The sequence below is a fragment of the Microtus pennsylvanicus genome, chromosome 9 (assembly GCF_037038515.1).
Source record: "Microtus pennsylvanicus isolate mMicPen1 chromosome 9, mMicPen1.hap1, whole genome shotgun sequence".
Classification (NCBI taxonomy): domain Eukaryota; kingdom Metazoa; phylum Chordata; class Mammalia; order Rodentia; family Cricetidae; genus Microtus; species Microtus pennsylvanicus.
In genome coordinates, this window is record NC_134587.1 from 898879 (window position 1) to 926389 (window position 27511).

Sequence of the window (27511 nt, forward strand, 5' to 3'; positions counted from 1 at the left end):
AGTAGAAAAACTGAGCTGGCAGATGGGCCAGTGGGTGACAGTGCCTGCCAGGCAAGCCTGACTACTTGAGCGGCACATCTGGAAGCCAAGAGAGCCAACACCTGAAAGGTGTCTCACCCCACCCACCTTTTTTATATTGCTGAGGATCTGAAAAGTAGTCAACATGAACTGGAATCGGTTGTAATAAATGCTGAATTGAGAACAGTAGTAAAAACGGAGTACAAATGATAATATATACCACGTCAGAGAAGGAGATAGACTGGACTCTAAAGAACAAAGGTAGATTTGTGCATTAACTTGCGGCCTAAGGCTAAAGTGTCAAAGTTAAATCTGCAACATTTAAAGTCAACCCAGGGAGACAATGACAGAACTTGGAAACCACACTGGACACACGAGAGACCTTGGCTTCAGGGAAGTGGCGGGTGGGACTCCTTTTCCAAGGGCTGTTATGTAACAGAACGCCGGCCTGGAGCTGTAAGAGGAGAGCCCTATGGCAAAGCTACAGGGTCCGCAGCTGTCTCGGGCTAATTAGGGCAAAATGTAGTGCCTTGAGAGTCGGCCAGCAGCTCGCCAGGGACGAGAGCTGTTCTAGAAAGCCTTGCCTTTTCAGCCTGCTTTCTCAAAGTGGGTGAGGTCAAGGTAGGCGCCCATCCCTTGTGTAGCTGTGGCGGTGTCTATGGCTCGCACAGCGCGCTCTCCTCTCGTAGGGCTTCACTCCATCGCTAGGCACTATGGCTCCAGGGCCGGCAGCCGCGCTCCTTCATCTACCCCAGCCAAGCTGGCAGGACCCACGCCTTACATTGCTCTACTAATTCTGCCGCCTCCTCTCTCCACGTGCGAGTCTTAGCCCACGCCAGGCCATCACTCAGACATTTTGCCGGGGTGTGGGAACTGGCCACGCTGAAGACTTTTCGCCCACTGATTGTTTTAAATAAAGTTTTTCTCCAAAAAAAAAAAAAAAGGTGGTAGTGGTGGCGGTGGTGGTGTCCTACCGAGGCCTCATACGATTGACCAATGAACGAAGAGGCAAGTCAGGAAGCCGGGAAAGGCCTACCGCTGACTGGCTGGCGTAGACGCTTGTCAGGACTGTACCATGCTAGCTCGGAGGAGGCTGATGAACTAAGAAAGGGCAGCGGCTTGTTCTTTTGAGTATTTTCGGGATGTACGAAGAATTCTTTTCTTAGGAGGTCTCCTTGGATACACTAGAATAGGAAGGCAGACAACAGAAGAGAGAGCGCTCGCCCGCCCGGCTCCCAGGTCCTCATCGGCCAGCCACGACGGCCTCCCGGGCGCGCTCCCGCGTCCCTACGTGCTAGCGGCGCCGTGCCCCGGCAGCCAATCAGAAGGCGAGGTCGCCGCGGTCGCCCGCGGTCGCGCGCACGCCGCCGGGCGGCGTCGGGGGCGGGGGGAGCGGGCGGGGGGAGTGGTGAATGGGAGAGTGGACGGGGGCGGGCGCGGCGGCGCGAGCCGCATGAATGAGAAGAACGTGCCCCGCGAGAGACGTCGCCCGCGCCCGCGCCGGGGAGCCAATGGGAATGCCGCAAGGCCCGGCGCCCCGAAGCTGAGGGCCACGGTCGCGCGCCGGCTCGGAGGCGAGCGGCGGCCGTCGGGAGCGCGCGGCGGCGGGGCGGGCGTGGAGCGTGCGGGGGCCGCGCGCTGCCTCTCAGAGGCCAGACGGCAGTGCTGGGAGGCGGCGGCGACGACGGCGACGGCTGTGGCGGCGGCGACCACGACGGCGGCCGGTGACGGGCACAGCACCGGGGGTGAGTCCCGGGGACGCTGGCCCCTGCGGAACCGGAAGTGCCGGGCTAGTGAGGTGGGAGGGGAGAGTGACCTCTAGGGAAGGGGGGACCGCGGAGGGGAGGAGGTTAAGGCCCTCGCCCTCCTCGGGCTCCGTGGGCCCCCGAAACGGACTGCCGCGGAGTCCGGAGAGCCGCGGCCACCGGGGCTCGGGACCGGTTGGTGCCGGGCTGCCCGGTTGCGGAGCCGCCGCCCCTTCCGTCCCCGGCCCGCGATTCTCTCCGGGCCGGCGGGCCCTGCCTGGTTTTCTGGCCCAGGGGTTTGTCAGCTCGGCTGCCGAGTGGGGACCGTATCCCGGTCCTTTTTCGCCGCTCCGTAGCTCAGGCCCCTGGCCCCACACTCTGCTGATACTTATTTTGGTCAGAGCTTCTTCCAGTGGTTACCTGTTCTTTCTCCCGTCCACCCGCTGCTTTTCCCAACCCCCCCACCGGCCAGGTGCTCCATGTCTCAAGTACTTTGTACTTTTTACAAGTGGGATCTTAAATGTGTTTGACAGTATTTTATCTGTAGGAGTCTTATTCATAGACAGGTCTAAAGTTCCTCAACCACTTGGCCAAATGAAACCACTGAAATGAGAAGCTAGGAAGTGACTAAAGTTATTAGAAGCAGTCGTAGAATCACATACATGATCCATTGCAGGCCAGTTTTGGCCTCTTGGGTTTGCTTCCTGGTTAATGCCATCTTGTCCAGGGTAATCTGAGGTTTGCATCTCCATCCTTCGATCCCAGTACGTGTCTGCTCTCTATCAGACATCTCTTCTGTCTCTTGACAGCTTATAAATTCGCCTAATGTGTGTAAGAATCTGTCGACAGGTGCTTGGGTACCTGCCTCAGCCCGTGATGGCAATACTCTTAAACTTCGGCTGTGGTATTTGCCTCATAATTTATGTGCCTTCTTCTGTATGGCCTCTCCATTGCAGTAGATTCAAGTCTACTGTACTGTGCTATTATGCTTAGTTATTAGAACAGATAATACGTGTGCTGTCAGTGGTACTGCTCCTCAGGAACTGCTTATATTGAACCTTAACTAAAGCCTTCAAACTGCATATCCTAAGTTGTTTGTTTTATAAGATTTTTGTTGTTGTTTTGGGACAGGACCTCTCTACATAGCCTTGGCTGGCCTGGAACTCACTTTGTAGACCAAGCTGGCCTGAAACTCACTTTGTAGACCAAGCTGGCCTCGAACTCAGAGGGCTGCCCGCTTTTGCCTCGTAGTGCTGGGATTGAAGGTGTGGGCTACCACACCCGGCTCCGTGTTTGTTTTATACTACGTATTTTCACTCCGCGATCCCCCCCACCCAGTCAGCGTGTGTCATACACATTCTTGTGCACGTGACTGAGCCCTCTGTGGATCCACAGAGCGTGACTGATGAACCACACTCACCCTTCCGGTTTCGTGCCTTCTCTTTCTGCACCACATCCCTTTGCTGGAACTTGATGTGCTCTTATTTATACCTAATCCATTATTTTATCTTGTCCCTTCTAATATCTTAACATTTCAGATGACGGTCTCATTCATATCTCAGTATGTGGTTCCAAAACTGCATGGCCTTCCATGACTGCTGTACCATGGCAGTATTAGTCTGTGTGGCTTTTATTGTGTAGTGGGATCTGTAGCAGTACAGGGTTCAAACTGATGAACTAACTTTACATAAAATTTAAGTAATGTAATTTTCCTTTGGAGTTTTGAGGAAAACATTTTTTTTTTAAGATTTATTTATTAATTATGTATACAGCGTTCTGCCTGCATGTACACCTGCAGGCCAGAAGAGGGCACCAGGTATCATTACAGATGGTTGTGAGCCACCATGTGGTTGCTGGGAATTGAACTCAGGACCTCTGGAAGAGCAGTCAATGTTCTTAACCTCTGAGCCATCTCTCCAGCCCCCGAGGAGAACATTTTAATAGTACTGTACAGATCAAGAATTTTTCTTGTTCCAGTTAATAATGATACTTGGGCCTAAATTCAGCAAACAGAAATAATCATAAAATCAGGACTAAATAGGATCTGGTTTATTTATTTATTTATTATGTATACAATATTATGTCTGTGTGTATGTCTGCAGGTCAGAAGAGGGCACCAGACCCCATTACAGATGGTTGTGAGCCACCATGTGGTTGCTGGGAATTGAACTCAGGACCTTTGGAAGAGCAGGCAATGCTCTTAACCTCTGAGCCATCTCTCCAGCCCCCTAGGATCTTGTTTTTAGGACCATGAGAACTTATTATAATCTTTGGGTTTTCATTCTAATGTTGCTTGCCTGCTCCCCCCCCCCCTTTTTTTTTGTTTTAAACTAAGCCTTACTATGTAGCCCTGGCTGGCTTGTAAGGTATACATACCAGAGTGGTTTGGATTCTCAGAGCGATCCACCTGCATCTGCCTTCTGAGTACTGAGATTAATGGTGTTCACCACCATTCCTTTGCCTTCTGAGTTGTAGATAAGAAAAGCAGTTATAAATCTCAGGACATATTTGATATTTTTAATCGCTGCTGTTGGTATCAGGTAGTATAACACTTGAGCAATAGCGCTGCTTCTTTCACTTAAAGTTTTTTTGTTTTGTTTTGTTTTTTGAGACAGGGTTTCTTTGTAGTTATCAAGCCTGTCCTGGAACTAGCTCTTGTAGACCATGCTGGCCTCGAACTCAGAGATCCGCCTGCCTCTGCCTCCTGAGTGCTGTGGTTAAAGGCCTGAGCCACTACCGCCTGGCTAAAATTCTGACTTAAGCAAAAATCTTGGTCTGTCGATCCTAAGTTATCATTAGGCATATGGTGTGGTAGAAAGGGTTTATGTCAGCATAACCCTTATGTCTTGGGTTCTGAACCTGGCTATCCAGGTGATTCAGTGGAAATGGCTTCAGGCCTTCTCTAGCCTTCAATTTTACGGAATAGGATAAGGGACTCTGTCACCAGATAATGTGGGTAAAGTGCTTTGAGATCACAGATGAAAGCATCCTGTAGAATTAAGGTGCCGGTGTTGTGTTGTTACTGTGACCAACAGAAATAATTGCTACTCTAATCATACTGGATTATGAGCAGCTTAGTTTGCCTCCTAATAGGCCTGTGTTAGGAGTTAAAAACTAGTGAATTTGGAAGAAAATGACCAATCCCTTTGTTGCGTTGAGTTTCTCATAGAGAATATTTCGTCTCTTGGTGCGAGATCGTTTCTTACCCAGGACCCATAGATGATTACAAAAGGCCAAAAATTGAACTTCTGCTTATGTGGTGTTGTCACTAAAAGGCATAAGCATAGAGAGACGCAAAAAGGAAATGATAGTTGCTGTCCTATTTTTAAGCTTCCTTTCTTCATTGTGGGAATAAATATTCTCTTTGTCCGAAGAGAAATATGTTTAGTAGTGCCCTTCACTTCTGTGCCCTTGTTTGTTTTTAGACTTTATATTCTTGGTATGCAATGTTACTGTACTTTAGTCAGGAGAGATGGGCTTCTAAGAGCGAGTCCTTGGATGACCTTAGGGCAGATAAAACTAGGTTCTCCTTCTTCCAAACAGAGTAGCCCTTAAAAAGGTGAAGGACTCTGAATATATTTTCTTTCCATTTAGAGTTCCTATCCACATACATAGAAGTGAAGTCTTTCTTACAAAAGGCACTTTTTAGTAGTTGCTTGTGGGGCTTTAGCCTTGGGGTTCTTAAGAAATACCATGAAAGAATTTCTTTGATAAAAATATTTGGTTTTCTCCAGGTAAAGCACCATATCCCAGTTAAATTCTGCATCAAGGAAGCCCAAGATTGAAGACAAAGATCAGAGGCACTGACTAACCTGGAAACAGGGACATCTTTGGAACTTTCTCTACAGTAATCTTTCAAACTGTCACCAGGTGAAATCGGTTTCATGTTACTCTGCTTATTGAAAGAACATGGCTTCAAGGATTTTAAATTTCCTTTTAGTTTTTCATGAACTCTCTGGGAAAAGAAGCCCTTAAAGGGCTTGGGAATAAGAAGAAGAGATTGAAAACGGACAATACCGCTGTTTTTCTCCCCCTTCAAAGAAAAGGATTTACAAGTCAACCCTGTAACAGCTGTTGTCCAGCTTCGGCCACCAGGAGAGAAGTAAATAAAATACAGTCACCATTGCCAGACAGCGCTGGTGTGAGAGTGGTGCCGAGGAGACTGCCGAAAGGGACAAGGACTGCCGCGAAAGATCGGCTTTCTTCAAAGCTGAAGGGACCCCAAGTTCCTTCTGGGATTAAAATAGAATCGTAGTGCACGCCTCTTAGGTGGAAGTGTGGTGTTGTGGAGGGGCTCTCGTATCTCCCCAGAAGAGCTAAAGCTTCCTGCCCCTTCTTTTTGAAGACCTGCCTCCATCCATGAGCTTCACCTTGATCTGCTTGGCTCTCCATGTTTTCCACCTGCAGCTGTTTGCCTGCATACAGCCTACTGTTTGTCTTCAAGTTTTAAGTTGTACAAGTTGTGCTTCTTAGTCTCCTTTTCTGCTTTATTCTGGGGAGGTGTTATTGATCATTTGAAATCACCTTTCCCCCTCCCATGTGCTTTCCTTCATTTGCGATCTCTTGACCTTTATTTTTGTTTGGGAGGGGGAAGGGTGATAATTTTGCATTTTTCTGTTTTCCCCAGTTTCTTTCCTCTCTGTTTCCCTCATCCCATTTTCTTGTCTGTTCTGCCGCTGTGTGGGCCTGGGCTATGCGGCAGGGCACATCTTTCATCAGAGCTCCAACATGCCCGCAGAGTCTGGAAAGAGGTTCAAACCCAGCAAGTATGTACCGGTCTCAGCAGCCGCCATATTCCTAGTGGGAGCTACAACACTCTTCTTTGCCTTTACGTGAGTTTTCTCCATCAGTGGCACATGGGAGTGGGAGGGCCATGCCATGGAAAGTGAAGACTGTTGTTTCTTAGTTTCATAGTTATTCAGAAGGCCAGTACTCTATTGGTATTTCCTACTTCCCTCTCCTTCCTGTCCTTTGGACTCATAGATGTTTTCATGATTTCCTATCCAGTTCCATCAGAGGTGATTTAAAGTAGGAGGGAAGACGGAAAACACCTTCAGAGAGGCTTGAAGTTTAAATGAGAGAAAGAGAATTGGATTAGACTTAAATCTTTTTTCCCTTTGTTTTTTTTTTGAGTCAGAGTATCTCTACAGAGCCCTGGCTATCCTAGAACTTGCTATGTGGAACAGACTGGCCTTGAACTCAAATAGAACTTCCTGTCTCTGCCTTTCAAGTGCGGGGATCACCAGGCTGTGCTGACTTAAGTCTTTTCAAATAGTCATACCTGGGATGTCTGAGCCATATACTAGAGATTGTGGAACCTGAGTACCTCAGAGAGGTTTTTCTTTTTCTTTTTGCTGGCCTGGAGTTCCCTACGTAGATCAGTTGACTTCAAATTTGTGTTGATATTTCCTCTGCCTCCTGAATTCTGTCTGGGGTTTTAGACTTTTCTTTTAATATTTATTTATTTATTGAGGCTGGCCTTGAACTCCACCTGGGTGGTGTGCCACCACCGCCTGGCCTGTAGATGTGTTTTTACCATGCTATGCCGTAATTGGTTTTGAGATTTGAGAATTTTGAGACATGATCTTCCTGCCTTGGCCTTCTGAGCACTGTGAGAATTGATTTAAGTTATGCTAATGAGATAGTTTTGGTTTATAGTGTAACCAGGATGCTTTTCTCTTTACTTCTAAGAGCTAAGGCCTGGAGACAGGAAAGACTGTGCTTTATTTAGGAAGAAAGAACTAGGAGAGTTGTTTGCATTAGTTTCCACTGAAAGGAGTTGGAGTTTTTGTGCTCATTAGTTCTGATGGGAAAGGTAGTTGGCATTCAAAGATACCTACCTCACTTAGAGCAAATACACTTGTTTTACTGGAAGAGACTGATTTTCCCCTTTTCCTGTCCCCAGTGTGGTAGCTGTGGCCACCTAGCCAGTCTATTTTCTGTTAGGAATTTGTAATGAGCCTGTACTAGCCTTCTGAGCTTTATACTGTTGACTCACCTCTTGGAGTGGTCTCTTTTTTTGTGTAACTTGTTTGCTGCCTTTAATATGTTGAGTAGCAGAAGGAGGGATGCTTCTTTGGTATCAGAACGTGCTCTGATTTTTTGCTGTTTTGGTGTAAGCAGACTCAAACCTGTAGCCTACCTTTGTGCTTTAGTAACAGTTGTGCTGGGTCAGGAGAGGTCCGTGACTGGATCAGGCTCATACCTTTAGGCCTACCTAATGGGAATGCCCATTTCCCTTTGGGAGTCAAGCTCTTGGAGTAGCTATTCAGCGGAGTAAGTGGTTTTTCTCTTTTAAACTGTTGTTGAGATCAGACATGCAGAATCCTTATTTTTAATTTGTTAATCTGGAACCATTGAAGTGCTTGGCTTGTTATACCAGTTTGTCCACAAAGAATTGTCCTGACAGGCATTGTCTTACTGATAGTTGAAGCTATTTAACCTACTTTTTCATCCCTTGGTGCCTGTTGAGTTGGGTCCCTCTTTATTTCATGTTGTCAGCTGCAGCAAAAGTTGTTTGTGGTGCTCCAGGGTCTTGTGTATGGTAGCTGGGTGTTTTGAACGCTAAACTCCATCCTTAGCTTGGGGGAAAAGTAGATGTTATTAACTCTATTTGGAATTTCTGTTTCTAAAACAAAGTTAAGAAAGCCTTAAATTGTAGATGAGAGCCCCCATCATTAATCTCTACAGAGTAAGTTAATGGGCTCCTGTTTCTCACCAAAGTCTCACATGTTCACCCTGTAGAGTCGAATCGTAAGCACTCTGTTGATTGTACTTTTATCACCTAACTGGATTTGTTTGTTTTTGGTGCCCTCAGAGGCCAGAAAGGGTGTTGGATACCTAGGAGCCGGAGTTACATAGGTTTATGAGTGCCATGTGGATGATGGGAATCCACAGTTATGGAAGACCAATAGCTTTAATCATTGGGCTGTCTGCATCCCCACCACCTAGCTCTTGCTACCTCTGAAAGTCTTCTCTCTTTTCCATCTGACTCAGGTGTCTCCTCTGTAAGCTCACTTTTGAGCCATTCTTTGTTTTTGTTTTTTTCCTTTTTTTTCCAAGACAGGGTTTCGCTGATTTTGGAACCTGTCCTGGAACTAGCTCTTGTAGACCAGGCTGACTTCGAACTCAACAGAGCTCTGCCTGCCTCTGCCTTCCGAGTGCTGGGATTAAAGGTGTGTGCCACCCCTGCCTGTCTGAGGCACCATTCTTAAGAATGGGCTTTTTTGCACTCCCCCTTTGAGATTCAGTTCCTTGGATAGTTTTAAAACTATGTGCCATGTGCAAAAGAGTTCATGGCTTCGAATGGAGAGGTAAAGAAGGCTCTTTTTGAGCGCACTTCCGTGGGGTCATAAATCTTTACTGCTATGTCACCTGCCTGTTCTTTTCACTAGGTTTCAAGTGGCTCTTACATCAGTCCAGGTCCCAGGTGATAATTACTCTGGGACCTGGAGGACTGGGAGCAGGAGGAAGAGTTCCTTTCAGCTGGCAGACATAATTAGTGGAGGCATGTAGGCTTCAGCTAATTAGGAACAATTTACCCTCCGTGCTGCTTTGTTAAGTAGGGAAAGCTATGAACAGAAATTACCAGTTAGGTCTGGTCATCAAAGAAATAATGATGCTTTTCTGCTCCAGAGAAGTCTGCAAAGAGTAGTTGAGGTTCTACGTAAAGCTGATCCTCTAACTTCATTTGTTCAGACAGGAGTGGCAAATATCCTGCCTTAATTCATTTCTCTCTTCGGGTAGGAGAGTATCTGCTTAAGTAAACACACCCTTTCCTGGTTGGGTACTAGAATTTGCATCTAAGATAACGCATCTGGGTCCCATCTGTCGTAGTTTAATACTTTTTGTTGTTTGTTTATCGAGACAGGGTTTCTCTGTAACCCTGGCTGTCCTGGAACTCACTCTGTAGACCAGGTTGGCCTCAAACTCAGAGATCCACCTTCCTCTGTCTCCTGAGTGCTGTGACTAAAGGCATATACCACCACCGGCCAGCTGTTTTTGGTTTTTTTTTTTTTTTGGTTTTTCGAGACAGGGTTTCTCTGTGGTTTTGGAGCCTGTACTGGAACTAGCTCTTGTAGACCAGGCTGGTCTCGAACTCACAGAGATCCGCCTGCCTCTGCCTCCCAAGTGCTGGGATTAAAGGTGTGCGCCACCACCGTCCGGCCTGTTTTTGGTTTTTTTGTTTTGTTTTGTTTTGTTTTCTAAGACAAATCCTCACTATGTAGCCCTGGTTGGTTTGGAACTCATTGTGTAGATTAGGCTGACCTCAGATTTATAGACATCTGCCTGTCTTTGCTTTCTGAGTATTGGGATTAAAGGTGGGTATCACCATGCCTGGCTTTGTAGGTCAGGAGACTGAGTTTGATACTTTGTTAATGTTTCTGGATCTCAGTTTTTCCTTCTGTCTATAAAGAAGTTGAACTGGAGCAGTTTATTTCAGCTGTAAACTTTCCTGGATGGCATCTAACATGGACTTTCAGTACATAAAACAAACAGTAGGAATGCTGTAATTCAGATGAGACGAATTTAATAAATCCAGCTGCTGGTGCTTCTGTCTTTACCGTCCCCAGGTGCCACAGAGCTCCTGGCAGCACTATGGGTATCCCTACATTATCTTCCCTAAAGTGTCCTCTGGTGCAGTCTCAACTTTCTGTTTCTTAAGTTGGGGAGAAGAGGTAGGGGATTTCTGTTTTTGGTAAAATAAAAAGCAGGTTAGAAATCCAGACACTTTTTAGAATCCTATCCATGGCACAGCTCACTTACTTTTAGTTCCAGCGTCAGGTCCCTTCCTACTTTTCTGTCTACAGATTTAGGCAACCTCTGTGGCTTTTTCTTCTCTTCCCTTTCGTTCCTGTGAAGGTGTCAGCACCTGATTTTAGTGGGAACAGTCTTGTGATCTGCGGAGGCTCATTGAGCAGTGGTTGCTCCTTTCCTTCCCACACGGTTTTCCTCATCTAGGAGTAAGTGCCCAGGTCCTACAGCACACATGGCTCAGCTTCTGGAAATCACAGGGTCTAGAAGTACAAAAGAGCACAGGTTTTAAGAGATACCTGTGAACCTGTCTGAGGACAAAATGTTTTCCCATGGAATTTTGAAGAAAGCATTCCTTGATGAAATTCTCAGCAGGAAATGGAACGTTCATTCCAGTCTTCTCATCAAGAAACACTGACGGTCAAGCAGTGAGCTAGGCTTGGGTGGAATGCATGGGCCTTGGCTGTAAGTGTGCTTGACTCTCTAGTGCCTCAGCTGGGGGGGATGGGATGATATTAAGCTTGCTAGTGGAGCTGGAGTGACAGCTGATGACAGTGATAATGTTTTCCCGTGTCTTCTGTTTGGTGAATCCTTAATGCTATATATGCTAGTTCAAGACTCGTAGCAGAGCATGCCATGTGTCTGTCTCAGCCTCTGGGTGGGAAAGAGAACAACCTGTCCCAAACAAAGACAAAAAGAGCAGAATTTAGCATCTTTACAGACATTCCCCTTCATTTTCATGTGTGTATTATGCAACTGAAGCAGCAAGCTTAAGAGTTTCCTGTGAACTGAGACAGGATTAAAATCTACAACCTGACTGGCTTTTTCTTTCTAGGAACTTAGCTTTTTCTTTTGTGTAGTAGAAAGAGCTAGAAAGGCTAGGGAAACAGGGTTTCAGGAGTGTGTACATTGAAGCCCCCACTTCCCTTTTTACTTGGCATTGAAAATAGGCATAATGAATGGGTGGGCAGAAGAACCTGTTCTACCTGGGGTGGTTTATGTCTGGGAATCCCATCAGTGAGTCAGCCTTCTGGGCTGCAGCCACTCCCTAAGCTCTGCGCTCTGTGATTATTACTTACAGAGTTCAGGACAAGTCCTGACTTCTCTCCTTAGCTCTGGCTGCACCTCTCTCCATCAAAGGCAGTCGATTCAAACAGACAATTGTGGTGGTCATCTTGGAATCTGGCGTAGTGCTAAGGCAGTGGAAAAGCTTTTTCTCAAGACGAGGAGAATATAGGCTGTGGCTGGCACAGTCTTTGCTCACAGACGGTTGAGTCCTGAGGCTAGCAGCGGTAGGTCTGTCAGTGTGGAAGGTACTGTTCATGAAGGGGTCAGACATGCTGCCAGTGTGGGAACGGCCTTTATTTGGCAGTCCACACACTCAGTTCCACGATTATACATTCACTGAGACGTGCTGTTAGAGATTGAGAGGTGAAGTTTGGCAGGATACAAAGAATTAGGTGATTTGTTTAAGTTGGAAATGAAACTGAAGAAAAGGAAGGATCTAGAAGACCGGGAGTTGAGGTAGGTATGGTGGCGCAGCCTGTAACTCAGGCACAGCCCGGTCACTCAGGAGGCTGAGCCAGGCAGGGATGCTAAGAGTTGTAAAGTTAGCGTCAAGGTGCATAGTAAGTTCTAGGCTAGAGTAGGCCACACAAAGAGGCCCTCTCTCAAAAAACAAAAACAGACTGGCGGGCTGGGGAGAAGAGACAGACTCACTGGACTCAGATGAGGGCTATGGTGGTCGGTTCTAAGGACCTCAGTGCCCTACAGTTAGCTTGTTCTCCTCTAATTATCTTCCAGGCTGGAGGAGTGAAGTGAGTCACCTTTCTCTTCCTCCTCAGGCGGAAACTGAAGGGACAGCTAAGTACCAGGGAGGGGCCCTGACCTGGGCGACTGGTTTTCAGTTTCTCTCCTTTCCTCGTAAGAAACCTAGGAAATAGGCTTTGCAGTAGGGTCCTGCAGGGACTCTTCCTTCTTAAACTCTGCTCCAACTCATGCCAAGATATGAGAAATCTTTTCTCAATCAAGAGTTCAGAGGAAGAAGCTTTATAGAGGACTTTGCGTGTTAATAGTGTGGGATTCTGGCTGAAGGGATGTTTTCACTTTGATATCTGTCTCTTATTTTGGTTTCCAATTCTGTGTAGCCCAATAAAGAGATGTAATGATTTTATTGATGTTTACTATCTGCAAAGCCTGGCACATAAATAGTATTTACTTTAAATTTTTAAATGGATGGCTGAATTTGAAAAACTAGATAGTGGAGAAAAAAAATTGTGTCTCATTGGTTTATTTATGTCTTACTACAAAGCTCACTGCTTCTAAATAGTCTTGGGTCACTACTTACAGTTGTGTTTTTAGTTTGAATGGGGACTGACCACCTTTCTTGACTCTTGAGAATTAGTATTCCAGACTTGAATGTTGTCTAATATCCTAGGCCTGTCTTTTTCTTCATCAAACTCTTCCTATCTTCTGACTGTCAGGGTAAAAGGGACAAGGACAGATGCTGTCCTGATTCTGGAGATTAAATTCTTGGCCACAAAGCAGATTAGGGTATTTAGCCACTGTCTTGTGGTGCGCAGGAAGTTCTCTCTGAGCTGAAATGGAAATAAGACCAAGACAGATAAAGTAAGGTTCAGAGCTGAAGTCTGAGCTCCTGGGGCACCAGCAGAGAAAGGCAGCCCTTCTATTAAGAGTTAGGTCCTGAAAGAAGATGAACTCAGACTTACATGAGCACTCCTCTTTTTTCCTTGGTGTCTAAAGCATGCCTCTTGATTTGAATGCCACGAATACTAGACAAGTATGCCCAGTTTTTCCCCCTGAAAGAGTTAGGATTTCTTTGATCTGAAGTTCTCTAATTTTTCCTCTCTTGTTCTTTGCTCTATCTTAGATGTCAGAAGTCTAATTCTTTGTCCTTTATGTTTTTATGGAATGCTTCACAAATTTGTATGTCATTCTTGCATAGAGGCCATAATCTAATATTATTTAAATTTTAGCACATGTGCTGCCAAAGTGAACACAGTTTTTGTCTGTAGAGCCCACGCTGACCTTGAACTGGCAGTTGTATGTGTTCAGGTGTGCACTAGTGTGCCTGACTTAATTTTTGTGTTCTGATAAACATTTTCATCTGTATTATTATTACTATTATTTTGGTTTTTCAAGACAGGGTTTCTCTGTAACAAGCCTGACTATCCTGGAATTCACTTTGTCGACCAGGCTGGCCTCGAACTTAGAGACCCACCTGCCTCAGCCTCCTGAGTGCTGGAACTAAAGGCATGTGCCACCACACCCAGCATTATATTATATTTTCAATTCTCAACCATTATAATTAGCCTCTAGATAGCTGACAGTGGAGAAACCTAACGTAGTTGAGATTGTTCCAAAGTTAACTGAAGATGGATGGGGAGCTAGAGAGGCAGGTGGAATCCACATTCTTTGGGCTATTGTGCAGGTCAGTAGGACATGGATCCAGAAACCGTAGGTTGCTCCAGAGACAAGAGTGTAGCTGATATTTATCTTACAGTCAATCCCTAGTTCTTGTGTATGGTTTGTAAGGAGATAAGGGTACATTGTAAAGTCTGTCCAGTTCATATTTCTGCTGGTATCAGAGTATCATTTTCTTTATTGTCTGCAGGTGTCCAGGACTGAGCCTGAATGTGTCACCTGCAGTGCCCATCTACAATGCAATTATGTTCCTCTTTGTGCTGGCCAACTTCAGCATGGCCACCTTTATGGACCCAGGAATTTTTCCCCGAGGTAAGATCTTCCTATGTCCTCATGTAAACTCCCTGTTATCATTAAAAATAGTTATTTGGGTAGATCTTGGATTGGAGGGTCTTAGGATTCTGGGATACTGTTAAGAGGAATATGTATCACACAATATTTAGTCATTTGGTTTACTTTGGGTCAGACCATTTTTATTTAAATTTTATTTAAGGTGTTTTAGTTTGATCATTATTTTTTCTCCTCCCCTAATTCCAAGATGTTTCTCATTTCCCTCCCTACCCAACTTCATGTTCTTTCCCTCTCAGAAACAAACAAACAACAACAAAGGAAAATCAATACAAACAAAATTTAACCTAAACAAAACTCACATAAAACAGAATCTGTATTGTGTTGGTCTGCTGCTGCTTCTGGACTTGATGCCCAGTGCCACTACATTGGAGAAACTGATTTTTTTCTTTCTCAGCAGGCATCAATTGGTTTTTATTAATTTATTTATTTACTTAGTTATTTTTCACATACAGTTCCAGTTTCCCCTCCTTCCTCTTCTGCTCCTTCCCTTTCCCCTACCCCTGCAGGAATCAATTGTAAATAGCATCTTTTTTTAAAGAAAAAATAAGTCTTTTTATTTATTATGTACCTGCACCCCAGAAGAGGGCACTAGATCTCATTATAGATAGTTGTGAGCCACCGTGTGGTTGTTAGGAATTGAACTCAGAACCTCTGGAAGAACAGTCAGTGCTCTTAACCGCTGAGCCATCTCTCCAGCCCCTGTAAATAGCATCTTGATTAAGGGTGGGACTTTGGTCTGCTTCTTTGATTTTTGTTATTCAGAAATTTACTCAGAGCTTGTAGGTTGAGTGATGTTAAGTCCAGTAATAATTACTATGAATTAGACAGTTCTGACAGTGTGGTACAAAGTACAGTGGAAGTATGGGTAAGGCTCTCTTGAGAACATTGACAGCAGTGCAGTTATGTCTAGAGAAGTTAGTGAAGTACTGCTAAGAATGGGTGAGAAGACTTTACCAACCAGAAGCCTGAGGAAGAGGAGGAGAGTTTCAGACAGAGGAAGCATACACAGAAGCTTGTGCCCATGGAATGTGACGTCATCAGGTTGGAGGATACAGTATATGGTCAGACCAGAAAAGAAACGCAGAGCCAAATTGTGAAGGACTTCATTTGCTACATGAGGCCTTTGGAAAATGTGCTGCTTCTGATCCCAAGGGGGTCTTTAATTTACAATAAAATAATTCTTTTGAGAGTGTACAGACAGCTCTTGGCTTTGGCCAAAAAGTAGATTCAACAGAATCATTTATGACAGCTTAATGGGGCAGAGCAAAGAGTGAAAAAACCTGCTGCTCCATTGCCCTGGGCATACTTGATCCCGTCTGAGCTCAGAAGCTAAGCGTGGCTAGGCCTGTGTAGTACCTATACGGATACTTCTGTTGTTTCAAGGGTCAGACCTTGGGAGATAAATTTAATGCTGAGTTTTATAAACTGAATGTTAAATAGGCTGTATATTTGCTTTTGTTTTTTTCCATGCTAGGGATTGAGCCCAGGCCTTGGACCAATCCCAGGCTCTAGATGTAGATAATGAGTCTGAAATACTCCCCACTACAGTTATCCAGCGGGCAGGAGTTAATACTGTGCTTTGGGAGTATGCAGCTGTGGCATGTGAAGTGGTAGGAGTAGGATAATGTAGAGACGTAGAGTGAGGTTAGGAAAGACATGAAGTAAGACCTGGTCAGTTCTGCCATTTTATTGTGGGTAAAGGAGAAAGAGGAGCCATTGAGGGAGGGACTGAACAAGGAGGAGGAGAAAAGTAAAAGCTAAGGAGAATCTGTCAGGTAACTGACTTCCTGGTAGTATATAGTGACTCAGAATCTCCCGTTTGGTTACTAAGAATTCATTTTTTTAAATAATTACTTCTATTTTTAAACAGGGTCTCACTCTGTAGCCCAGGTAGGCCTAATGAGTGCTGGAATTATAGGTGTAAGCCACTGTAATAACCAGCCGAAAAATTGATCTTAACAGTAGCTAAGTAGTGTGTTTATGTATGTCTAAGAAAAGGGTACAGCTGAATTACTGTTGTTTTAAGGCAGTGAATGGAAAATGAGGAAGCAGAGTCAACAAATACTAGATTTCCTCTTTTAAGAAGTAAGCAAAGAAAGCTGAAGATGGTGTCATATTTTAAGAGAAAAACAAACTTTTTATAAGACAAAAGACTACCATGTGGGTAGCATGAGGAAATAGAGCCAGAGAAGAGCAGGAAAAGCTGGAAGCATACTTTCCAGGTCACGTTGGAAGTCTAGTGGAGGGAGGACTAAAACAAGAACTGTCATGATCAAGTTCATGAGCAAGAAAGACCATGAGCTGACAAAAACTGTTACTAATGACATCTGATTTTCCTCACAAGTGCAAATTATTTTTCCAAGTGGTCTTGGGTTAGCAAGTGAGATGCAGTTTTCCTGAACTCGCTGTGCTCTGAAAGCTTGCCTCAGTGTTACTGATCATTTTTAGATTTTTGTGGGAGAAGGCACTTTGAGTCTCAAACGAAGGAAGGATGTTTTTATTGAGTCATTAGTGTTCGTTTCTCAGATATTCAGTGGCCTGCTATACAGAAATTTCCGATGACCATATGTGATAATCCTCTCCTCCCTCTTTCTGAGACAGGGTTTCTTTGTATAGCCCTGGCTGTACTTGAACTTCCTCTGTAGAGGAGGTCTGCTTCTGCCTTCCAACTGCTAGGATTAAAGGCTTGTGCCACCAATGCCCAGCTCAGAGAGAACGCTTACATTTTGGCATATTCCCTTTATTTTAAAAGTTTTTTGTTTTGTTTTCCTATATTGCTGAAGATCAAACCCAGGGACTTGCACATGTTAGGCAACAACTGTGTCACAGAGCTACATCCTTAAAGATTTTGCATATGAGCTTGGCATGATTGTATACCTTTAATCCCAGCTCTTGGGAGGCAGAGGCAGGCAGATTCCTATAGTTTCAGCCCCAGGGCTATGTAGTGAGACAAACTCCAAACTGTGTGTGTGTGTTTGTGTGTGTCTGTATGTTTGTTTATATATAGCATGTATCTACCAAAATGTCTTTCCATTCTGAGAATTGAGCCCAATAACTTGTGCATGGTGCACAAGAAATCTACTTGCTTTGGGATTAAAGCTATTCATCACCATGGCTAGCCAAAAACTTCATCTCCCCCCTTCCCCCCTTGAGACAGTGCTTTTTTGTGTTAACAGCAGCCTTGGCTGTCCTGGAACTTGTTTAGTAGACCAGACAGGCCTTGAAGTCACAGGGATCCACATGCCTGCAGAAAATTTCTCTCTCTCTCTCTCTCTATTTTTTTTTTTTTTTTTTTTTTTGGAGACAGGGTTTCTCTGGGTAGCCTCAGCTGTCCTGGACCTCACTATGTAGACCAGGCTGGCCTTGAACTCAGAGATCCACCTGCCTCTGTCTCCCAAGTGCTGGGATTAAAGGAATGAGCCACGATGCATGGCAAAATTTTTTAATAAAGAAGAATGTTTTTTCTTGCTAATCCTGATATTATAGAAAACCTTTTGCTCTTAACCATGCAGTATGTGAACTGTGGACTTACAAAATATGACATTCTATCTAGGTACTTAAGAAGTTAGGCTAGAGAGGTCGCTCAGTGGTTTTAAGTCTCTGCTCTGGCAGAGACCCTGACTGATTCCAGCACCCACAGCCCACAATTGTCCATGACTCTAGCACCGAGGCTCTAATAACACCCTCGTCTGGCACATGCACACACACAATAAGTCTTAAGGAGTTATGTTTTAAACATCCTTATGTTCCTAATACTTAATAGTTTGGGCACAGTTGTTTTTAAGTTGATTTTTCCCTCTTTTCAAGCTGAAGAGGATGAAGACAAAGAAGATGATTTCCGAGCTCCTCTTTACAAAACGGTGGAGATCAAGGGCATCCAGGTGCGCATGAAATGGTGTGCCACCTGCCGTTTCTACCGCCCTCCTAGATGTTCCCACTGCAGTGTCTGTGACAACTGTGTGGAGGTAAGAGCACCTGCTGTAGAATTATGTACAGTGTTCTGCCTGTATGCATGCCTGCAGGCCAGAGAGGGCACCAGCTCTCATTACTGATGGTTGTGAACCACCATGTGGTTGCTGGGAATTAACTCAGAACCTCTGGAAGAGCAGCCAGTGCTCTTAACTTCTGAGCCATCTGTCCAGTCCCTCTTTTTTCTTTTTTAATTAAAATTTCTATTATTTATGTGGTATGGGTATTTTTGCTTGAATGCATGTCTGTGTACTACGGTGCATATTGGAGGCCAGAAGAGGATGTCAGAACCATGGAAATGGAGTTATAGAAAAGCTGTGAACCTTTATGTAGGGAATTGAGCCTGGGTCCTCTGGAAGATCCCTCCAGCTTTCTTCTTTAAAAAGATTGGTTCTTGTGTATATGTGTACCTGGTGCCTGAGGAGGTGGCATTAGATCCTGAGGAACTAGAGTAAATGGATTTTCTTTGGGTTCCCAGCTTACGAAAAACAACAGAGAGACTTACTATTATGAAAACTTGACCTTAGTTTAGGCTTGTTTCTAACTAGCTCATAACTAAAATTAATACATTTCTATTCATCTATGTGCTGCCACATGGCTCGTAACCTCTCCTGAATGTCATGCTTCTCTGTGTCCAACTGGCTACTCTCCAACTCTCCCTTTCTTCTTCCCAGAGCTCTCTCTGTCCCTGGAAGTTCTGCCTGTACCTCCTGTCTAGCTATTGGCCATTTAGTTTTTTTTTTTCTTTTAAACCAGTCACAATTATATATCTTTACACAGTGTAATCAATTATCTCACAAAACATTAGCGTTACTGATGGTTGATTGTGAGCCATATTTGGGTGCTAGGACCCAAACCCAGGTCCTACAAGAGCAGTAAGTGCTTTTAACTGGGCCATCATTGGACCCCGTAGAGCACATTATTTTGCCTACAAAGATTTACTTATTTATATATTTATTTGTTTATTTATTTGAGACAGGTTTCCTCTGTAGCTTTGGAACCTGTGCTGGCCACAAACTTGTGGCAGTCTTCCTGTGTCCCAAGTACTGGAGTTGTAGACTTATGGCACTGTGCCAAACAATTTGTTGATCAATTTGGGTTCTGGCCAACCTCTGGAAGGACTCTTTCAGTTAACAGAGCAAGAGGAAATGCTTGCTTTATTTTTTTTATTTGTCTGGGTTTTTGAGACAGGGTTTTTTTGTGTAGCCCTGGCTGTCCTGAAACTCGCTCTGTAGATAAGGCTGGCCTTAAACTCAAAAAGATCTGCCTGCCACTGCCTCCTGAGCGCTGGAATTAAAGGCATGTGCTGCGATCACCTGACTTTAAATTTAACCTTTTAAAACTTTAAATTTTTGTGACTAAGTGGTGAATATGAATACAAAAAGTAAAGCTTAAGTTCTGTTATTTTGTTCCTGTTTTCAGCAGAAGGAATCTAATGCTTTCTTGTCGTGTGTGTGTGTGTGTGTGTGTGTGTGTGTGTCTGGAGTACATGTGAAGGTCAGAGGACAACTTGCAGAGATTGATTGTCTTGTTCTGTCATGTGAGTCTCAGGGATTGAACCCAGGTTATTGCTATGTTTTTAAGGACACCTTTTATTCTGTCTCTTTTTTGCTCCTAGGAATTTGATCATCACTGCCCCTGGGTGAACAACTGTATTGGTCGCAGGAACTACAGATATTTCTTCCTTTTCCTCCTTTCCCTGACAGCCCACATCATGGGTGTGTTTGGCTTTGGCCTCCTTTATGTCCTCTATCACATAGAGGAACTCTCAGGGGTCCGCACTGCTGTCACGTATCCTTGGAGGCCTTTGGCTTGTGGGATGGGGCTGGGAGGGCAAGTTGAGTCCTTAAGTCAAGAAATTTAAAGGGGAAGTGGTTGTAATAGAACTGGGGAAAATAAGGTAACATTGCCCTGTTTTCCTTGACTACTTGGAATCAGAATGGCAGTGATGTGTGTGGCTGGCTTGTTTTTCATCCCTGTAGCTGGCCTCACAGGATTTCATGTGGTGCTGGTGGCTAGGGGACGAACAACGAATGAACAGGTACTAGGAGAACTGGCAGGAGACTGAGAGCGTAGCGCTTAGATAAACAGAACCTCAGTGAATAGTTATGATGTAGAGTGGTGAAGTGGGCCTAGGTCCTCAGTAGAATTAAAGGTGGTGATGGTGCTGCACCTTTGGAATCTTATTTAGGAGGCTGAGGCAGGCGGATCTCCTTGAGTTCGAGGCCAGCCTGGTCTACAAGAGCTAGTTCCAGGACAGGTTCCAAAGCTACAAAGAAACCCTGTCTCAAAAAAACCAAAAAAAGAAAAGAAAAAAGGAAAAAAAAACAAACAAACAAAAAAAAGGAATGGCTTTGTTATTATTCTTTTTAACAAATATTTAGCCTGTGACTTTATAGAAAGTAGTTGGCACAGGCTTTAGTACTATGATGGAAAGATAAATTAGTGTATATAACGTGTGCGTAGGCTATATGCAAATACTGTGCCAATTGATGTAAAGGAGTCTGGATTATATTAGTCAATATTCAGAAAATTACTTAAACCCATCTTAATACAGGAATCTGATGTTGAAGATTGATTTTCATAAGGTATACTTAGAATTTTTTTTTTTTTTTTTTTTTCGAGACAAGGTTTCTCTGTGGTTTTGGGGCCTGTCCTGGAACTAGCTCTTGTAGACCAGGCTGGTCTCGAACTCACAGAGATCCGCCTGCCTCTGCCTCCCGAGTGCTGGGATTAAAGGCGTGCGCCACCACCGCCCGGCTATACTTAGAATTTTAACTGAGAACCTCCGGCTCTATAATTCCTGTGTTTTTGTATTTTGAGACGGTTTCTCTTTATAACAGTCCTGGATGTCCTAAAATTCACTTTGTAGACCAGGCTGGCCTCAAACTCACAGAGATCCACTTGCCTCTGCCTCCTGAGGGCTGGGATAAAAGGTGTGCGTCATCACTACCTGGTGAATCCTTGTTCTTAATCTTTACAAGTGTCACTTTTGTACCTGAACGAATGGCTGCACAGCCAGGTGGTGGTGCACGGGAAGCAGCCTGGTCTACAAGAGCAAGTTCTAGAACAGGCTCCACAGCTACATAAAGAAACCCTGTCTTGAAAAACACGCAAGCAAGCAAACAAAAAGAATGGCTGCACAGTCATTTGCCTTTCGGCATAGTCTGACTTGGTTCTTTCTGTTTCCTAGGTTACAGGTAAATTCCGGGGAGGTGTGAATCCCTTCACCAATGGCTGCTGTAACAACGTTAGCCGTGTCCTCTGCAGCTCTCCAGCACCCAGGTACACCTTTGTCTTCCTTGGCTTGTCCTGAGTAAGGGAAGTCTGATGGAAAATGTCTTAGAAAGGGCTTTGCTCTTAGAATGGTGAGTGGTACAAGGATGAGACATGCTGATCTTTTGATGAACTTTTGAATTCAGCTGATACTGTTTAGGTGTGGCTCATTGCCTTTGAGAATTGAGGATGCATAAAATTTAACTGTAGTGCTCGACATTTGCTTATAAAGGCCTCCTCTTGCTGAAGATGTGCACCAAATCCAATTGCTAACTTTACACTAGACTGCTGCTGAAGATTAAACTGAGGGTCTTACTGTGTATTCAGAAAGCTTCCTTCATACTTACTATGCAAGTAGAAATTTTGAATGAAATAGTAAATGAAAGCCTTCTCACTCTTGCTACACAGGTATCTGGGGAGACCAAAGAAAGAGAAGACAATTGTAATCAGACCTCCTTTCCTTCGACCAGGCGTCTCAGATGGGCAGATCACTGTGAAGATCATGGATAATGGCATCCAGGGAGAGCTGAGGAGGACTAAGGTGAGAACAGGGAAGTAAAGCTAGGTAAACCATGGCAACGAGATAGAAACTTGAATTGAGTATACATCTTTGTGTTAAAGTCACTTAAATACAGATCTTTTCTCCATTAGATTTCAAGTTCAGTGACAGACACTGAGTCCATTTCTTTGTGTGTCTTCATAAGACATAACATCTTTAGACGATAGATGCCCAACTCGTCTTTGTCCTTTTTATCTCCAAACTGACTCTAACTGGTTCTCCAGTACTTTTCTCATGCTGACTTAATGTTATCTTACTGTGGTTTCTCAGTCTGATTTCCCTCCCTTCCTTTAAAGTCTAAGGGAAGCCTAGAGATAACAGAGAGTCAGTCTGCTGACGCGGAGCCTCCACCTCCTCCTAAGCCGGACCTGAGCCGATACACGGGGCTGCGAACGCACCTTGGCCTGGCTACTAATGAGGGTAAGGGCTGCTTTGGTGTGTGAGACAGACAAGGTACCACGTAAGCTGTAGAAAAGATGAGCAAGGGCTGGAGAGATGGCTCGGTGGTTAAGAGCATTGCCTGCTCTTCCAAAGGACCTGAGTTCAATTCCCAGCAACCACATGGTGGCTCACAACCATCTGTAATAAGGTCTGGTGCCCTCTTCTGGCCTGCAGACATACACACAGAATATTGTATACATAATAAAGAAATAAATATTTAAAAAAAAAAAAGATGAGCAAGGGCCGGGAGGTAATGCTTGAATTAGGGCTTACAGCACCCAGCAAATGGAGCTTTCTTTGAGTAGCTAAAAGGAGTGCTGCCAATTAGTAATAGACAGTGATTTGGACGGACTTTCCAGAGAATTACTTTTTACAATTTTATATTGTATATGTGCATGGTGTATGTGGCGGGAGGGTGTTAGGTAGAACAAAAGATAAGCTCCGGTAGCTGGTTCCTTCCTTCCACTATGAATTCTGGGGATTCACATTCAGGTTATCAGGCTTTTGTAGCAAGTTTTACTTGCTGTGAGTTTGCCTGAATCACAATTTCTTAGTACATTTGGTGCATTTGCTCGCCACAAATTATAAAGATCCTTGGTCTTTAAAAAATATTCTCCCTTCCCCCGGGTGGTGGCGCACGCCTTTAATACCAGCTCTCAGGAGGCAGAAACAGGTGGATCTCTGAGTTCAAGCCCAGCCTGATCTACAGAATGAGTTCCAGGGTAGCCAGGGCTACACTGAGAAACCCTGTCTCCAAAAACAAAACAAACAAACAAACAAAAAAAGAAAAACTAAACAGAAAGAAAGAAAAAGGACTTTGTAGACCAGACTGTTGCTGATCTCACAGAAGTCTGCCTTCCTCTGTCTTTCGAGTGCTGGGATTAAAGATGTGTACTACCACACCTAGCCTTACCATTATTTTTTTATGTGTGTGTGGGTGTTTAACCTGTGTGTGTATGTCTGCTCACCACTTGTAGACCTATATCCAAAGACCAGGTCCAGCTGAGTCTTGAGACTTAATTTCAGCAAAGTCTTGTTTCCTAGACTTTGCTTTTATTGGGTATACTTGATTCTGCTGTGCCCTTTTCCTCTACTTTGAGAAACTCCATGACAGTTGTGCTCTGGGTTTCCTGTGTAGATAGCAGTCTCCTGGGCAAGGACAGCCCCCCTACACCTACCATGTACAAGTACCGACCGGGTTACAGCAGCAGCAGCACCTCAGCCGCCATGCCTCACTCCTCCAGCGCCAAGGTACTGTGTACTCTGAGAAGTGGGGCCATAACCTTTCTTGAGGAAAGCGTGGAGGAAACAAAAATCGAGGGCATCTTACTGATTATTGGCATTAATGGAATTGAATTTCCTTGATGTGTTCATCAAAAAAGGAGCAATGACAAATACTAGATAAAAACACTAATTAGTGGGCACTGGAGAGATGGCTCAGAGGCTAAGGGTACTTACTGGTTGCTCTTCCAGAGGTCCTGAGTTCAATTCCCAGAAACCACATGGTAGCCCACAATCATCAGTAATGAGATCTTGTGCCCTCTTCTGGCCTGCAGACAGAGCACTTGTATTTAAAAAATAAAAAAACAAAAACTCTAGTGTCAAATCTGATTTTAGAAACCAAGTTACTTAGTCTCTATAAGCCTCATTTCCAACATCTTAAAATGAGGCATTTGTTCCCAACCTTATGACGTCCATGTTTGAAGTGTGCCGCTGGCATGTAATTCTCTTCTTCAGTGTCTCTTTGGGCTCAGGGGCTCAGGTGTCAAAAGGAACGCTAAGACTATTTTACTCTTTTTCTACAGTTGAGTCGTGGAGACAGCTTGAAGGAACCAACCTCAATTGCAGATAGTAGCCGCCATCCCAGCTACCGCTCAGAGCCCAGCTTGGAGCCAGAGAGCTTCCGGTCTCCTACTTTTGGAAAAAGCTTTCATTTTGATCCGTTGTCCAGTGGCTCCCGATCCTCCAGCCTCAAGTCAGCCCAGGGCACAGGCTTTGAGCTGGGCCAGCTGCAGTCCATTCGTTCAGAGGGTACCACTTCCACCTCCTATAAGAGCCTGGCCAATCAGACACGCAATGGAAGTCTCTCCTATGACAGTCTGCTCACTCCTTCAGACAGCCCTGATTTTGAGTCAGTACAGGCAGGGCCTGAGCCAGACCCACCTTTAGGCTACACCTCTCCCTTCCTGTCAGCCCGGCTGGCCCAGCAGCGGGAAGCCGAGAGGCACCCACGTTTGGTGCCAACCGGCCCACCACACCGAGAGCCCTCGCCAGTCCGATATGACAATCTGTCTCGCCACATCGTGGCCTCCCTCCAGGAACGAGAGAAGCTGCTACGACAGTCACCTCCACTTGCAGGCCGTGAGGAAGAGCCAGGCTTGGGAGACTCAGGCATTCAGTCAACACCAGGCTCAGGCCATGCCCCTCGTACTAGTTCCTCTTCAGATGATTCAAAGAGGTCACCCTTGAGCAAGACTCCACTGGGACGCCCAGCTGTCCCCCGTTTTGGCAAACCAGATGGGCTAAGGGGCCGGGGAGTAGGGTCCCCTGAACCAGGCCCAACTGCCCCCTACCCAGGCCGATCAATGTCTTATAGCAGCCAAAAAGCCCCATCTGGTGTCTCTGAGACAGAGGAAGTGGCATTGCAGCCATTACTGACACCCAAGTAAGTATGTCTTTTCCTCCCTCATGCGATGTCAGTCTGGTTGTACATGATTCTAGTTTAGGTGGAGCCTGGGGACCCTGAGAACTCTTTCATAATTTGATAGCCTTATGGACAACTCTTTTAGAGACTGAAGGTTGATAATCCCTTAATACTATCTTCCTGAGAGTTATTTGCCAGAATAAGTATATGAGAACTGAGGTTAGAAATAAATGGGGAAAAAAGAGAATCCATCTCACTTTAAGCATGTCAATAAAGTCAAAGGGACTGGATTGTTTAGGTAAGGAGATACATAGAAAATATTCCCCCTCCATATTAGACCCTTTTTGTGTATGATTGTATTGTTTATGCATTGTGCATCTTTTCCTGACGTCTGTTTCTTCTTTTTCCCCCAGAGATGAAGTACAGCTCAAGACCACCTACATCAAATCCAATGGGCAGCCCAAGAGTATAGGCTCAGCTTCCCCTGGCCCAGGCCAGCCAACTCTCAGTAGTCCCACAAGGGGAGGAGTCAAGAAGGTGTCAGGGGTGGGTGGTACCACTTATGAGATTTCTGTGTGAATCTTGGCGCCTCCCCTCCCCCACACCTCTGCACCTACACCAAAGGGCCTCAGGTGGCCACCTTCCTTCCCTCAAGGGGCTCCCCTACTTTGCATGGACATTTTTAAACCACCGATTCCAAGAGGATGCGGCTTGTTTTACAAAATGCCATGGGGTTGAGGAGAGTTGGGGCCCTGAGACAGGGGTGGCACCCCCTCCCCCTTTTGATCTTTTAAGACCTTCCTTCCCTTTGATCCCTGGACCAGACTCAGTGGACATTTGTGCAATTGCTCGCCCTGGAGGGAACCAGATCATTTTTAAACCAGAAATAATTTTTTTTATTATTGTTACGGATTCTATTTTTTTCCTCTTCTCCGTTACCAGGTGTGTGTGTACATATATATATATATTATAAATATCAAAGAAATTATATATCTATCCTGGGATGGGAAAACAAGGGAGGGATATATAGATATATATATATAAGGAGGGGGATTTTATTCTTCCCTTTCCTTAGACCAGCAGGAAAAGAGACAGTACAGTCTTTCTTTTCCCCATGGTTCCCTCTCTTTTGTCCCAGTTATCAACTAAGGAAATAGCACCCTCTGCTGGTGCTAAGTGATTGGGAAAGAACCCTCAGTTAAGTCTGGGGTTCTTGGGTCAGAAAAAGGAACTTGCAGAGTTTCCTAGGCTCACTGACATCTAGTTTCCCCAGGAAAGGGGTCACAGTTCCACGATGGTGGTGGGAGATCAGGAAAAGAGCTTGGCCTAGTTTACAAAAACATCAGGCAATCTCCCTCCCCCCCATTCTTGGGAGACAGGGATTGTGGTTGGCTTAGTGAGCCCATTCAATGCTTCCCTATAACTTAGTTAAAATGATCTTCAAACCCAAGGCCAGAAGAGAAGAATCCAAAAAGCAATATTTTTCATCATATGCCAAAAATGGGATAGAGAGAAGGAGTGGCAGGCCTAGGCCCCTCCGATTGTCCCCTGGGGTTTACCCCTTAGCCCACCTCAATATGGTGCTGGGTAGAGGGGGTAGCTGGGGTCTAACCTTTAACAGGGAAGAGCCCAGCCTCTATACAGAGACCCTTTAATTTTTTTATTCTGATTAGCCATTTTAAACCAACAAGGAATAAAATAAATCCTGATCTAACCAGCTCCCCCTGACTTGTGTTTTATCTGGCTAAGGCAAGGTGAATGATCTTGTGGGAAGTCAAAAGAGAAGCCCCGTTCTCTGGTCTGCTTTTGTTCTGGCTAACAAATTAACCTAGCTTTTCATAACAAAAACTTCCTCTCTTTTGAAATCTTAGAACTCTTGTGTCATTTCTTAATTTACTCTTAGAGAGTAAAATGGGTTGGAGAGATGGCTCAGCCATAAAAGCACTGACTCCTCTCTTCCAGAGGACCCAGGTTGGCAGCTTACAATTGTCTGATACTCTCACACAGAGATACATACACACGAAACACCAATACTCGTAAAAGTAAATAAATTATTATTTTTTTTCCTCTCCCGAGACAGGGTTTCTCTGTAGCTTTGGAGCCTGTCCTGGAAGTAGCGCATGTAGACCAGGCTGGCTGGCCTCGAACTCACAGAGATTCACCTGCCTCTCGAGTGCTGGGATTAAAGGCATGTACAACCACTGCCTGGCTAATAAATTATATTTTTTAAGAAAATAAAAAGCTAGACATGGCGGTGTATGCCTTTGATCCCAGAACTTGGGAAGTAAAGGCAGGTAGGTCTCCTAAGTT

General features: G+C 44.8%; 1 protein-coding gene across 1 annotated transcript; it reads left to right on the forward strand.

The window, feature by feature from the left end:
• The first annotated feature begins 1465 nt into the window (after positions 1–1465).
• Positions 1466–26920, forward strand: Zdhhc5 (zDHHC palmitoyltransferase 5). The gene is made up of 12 exons (XM_075984699.1): positions 1466–1763; positions 5498–6595; positions 14152–14273; positions 18120–18277; positions 19900–20072; positions 20220–20322; positions 21475–21566; positions 21966–22098; positions 22413–22536; positions 23696–23808; positions 24363–25222; positions 25615–26920. The coding sequence occupies exons 2-12, from the start codon at positions 6492–6494 to the stop codon at positions 25778–25780; spliced, it is 2148 nt and encodes a 715-aa protein (XP_075840814.1). The 5' UTR covers positions 1466–1763; positions 5498–6491; the 3' UTR covers positions 25781–26920.
• Positions 26921–27511: the final 591 nt, after the last annotated feature.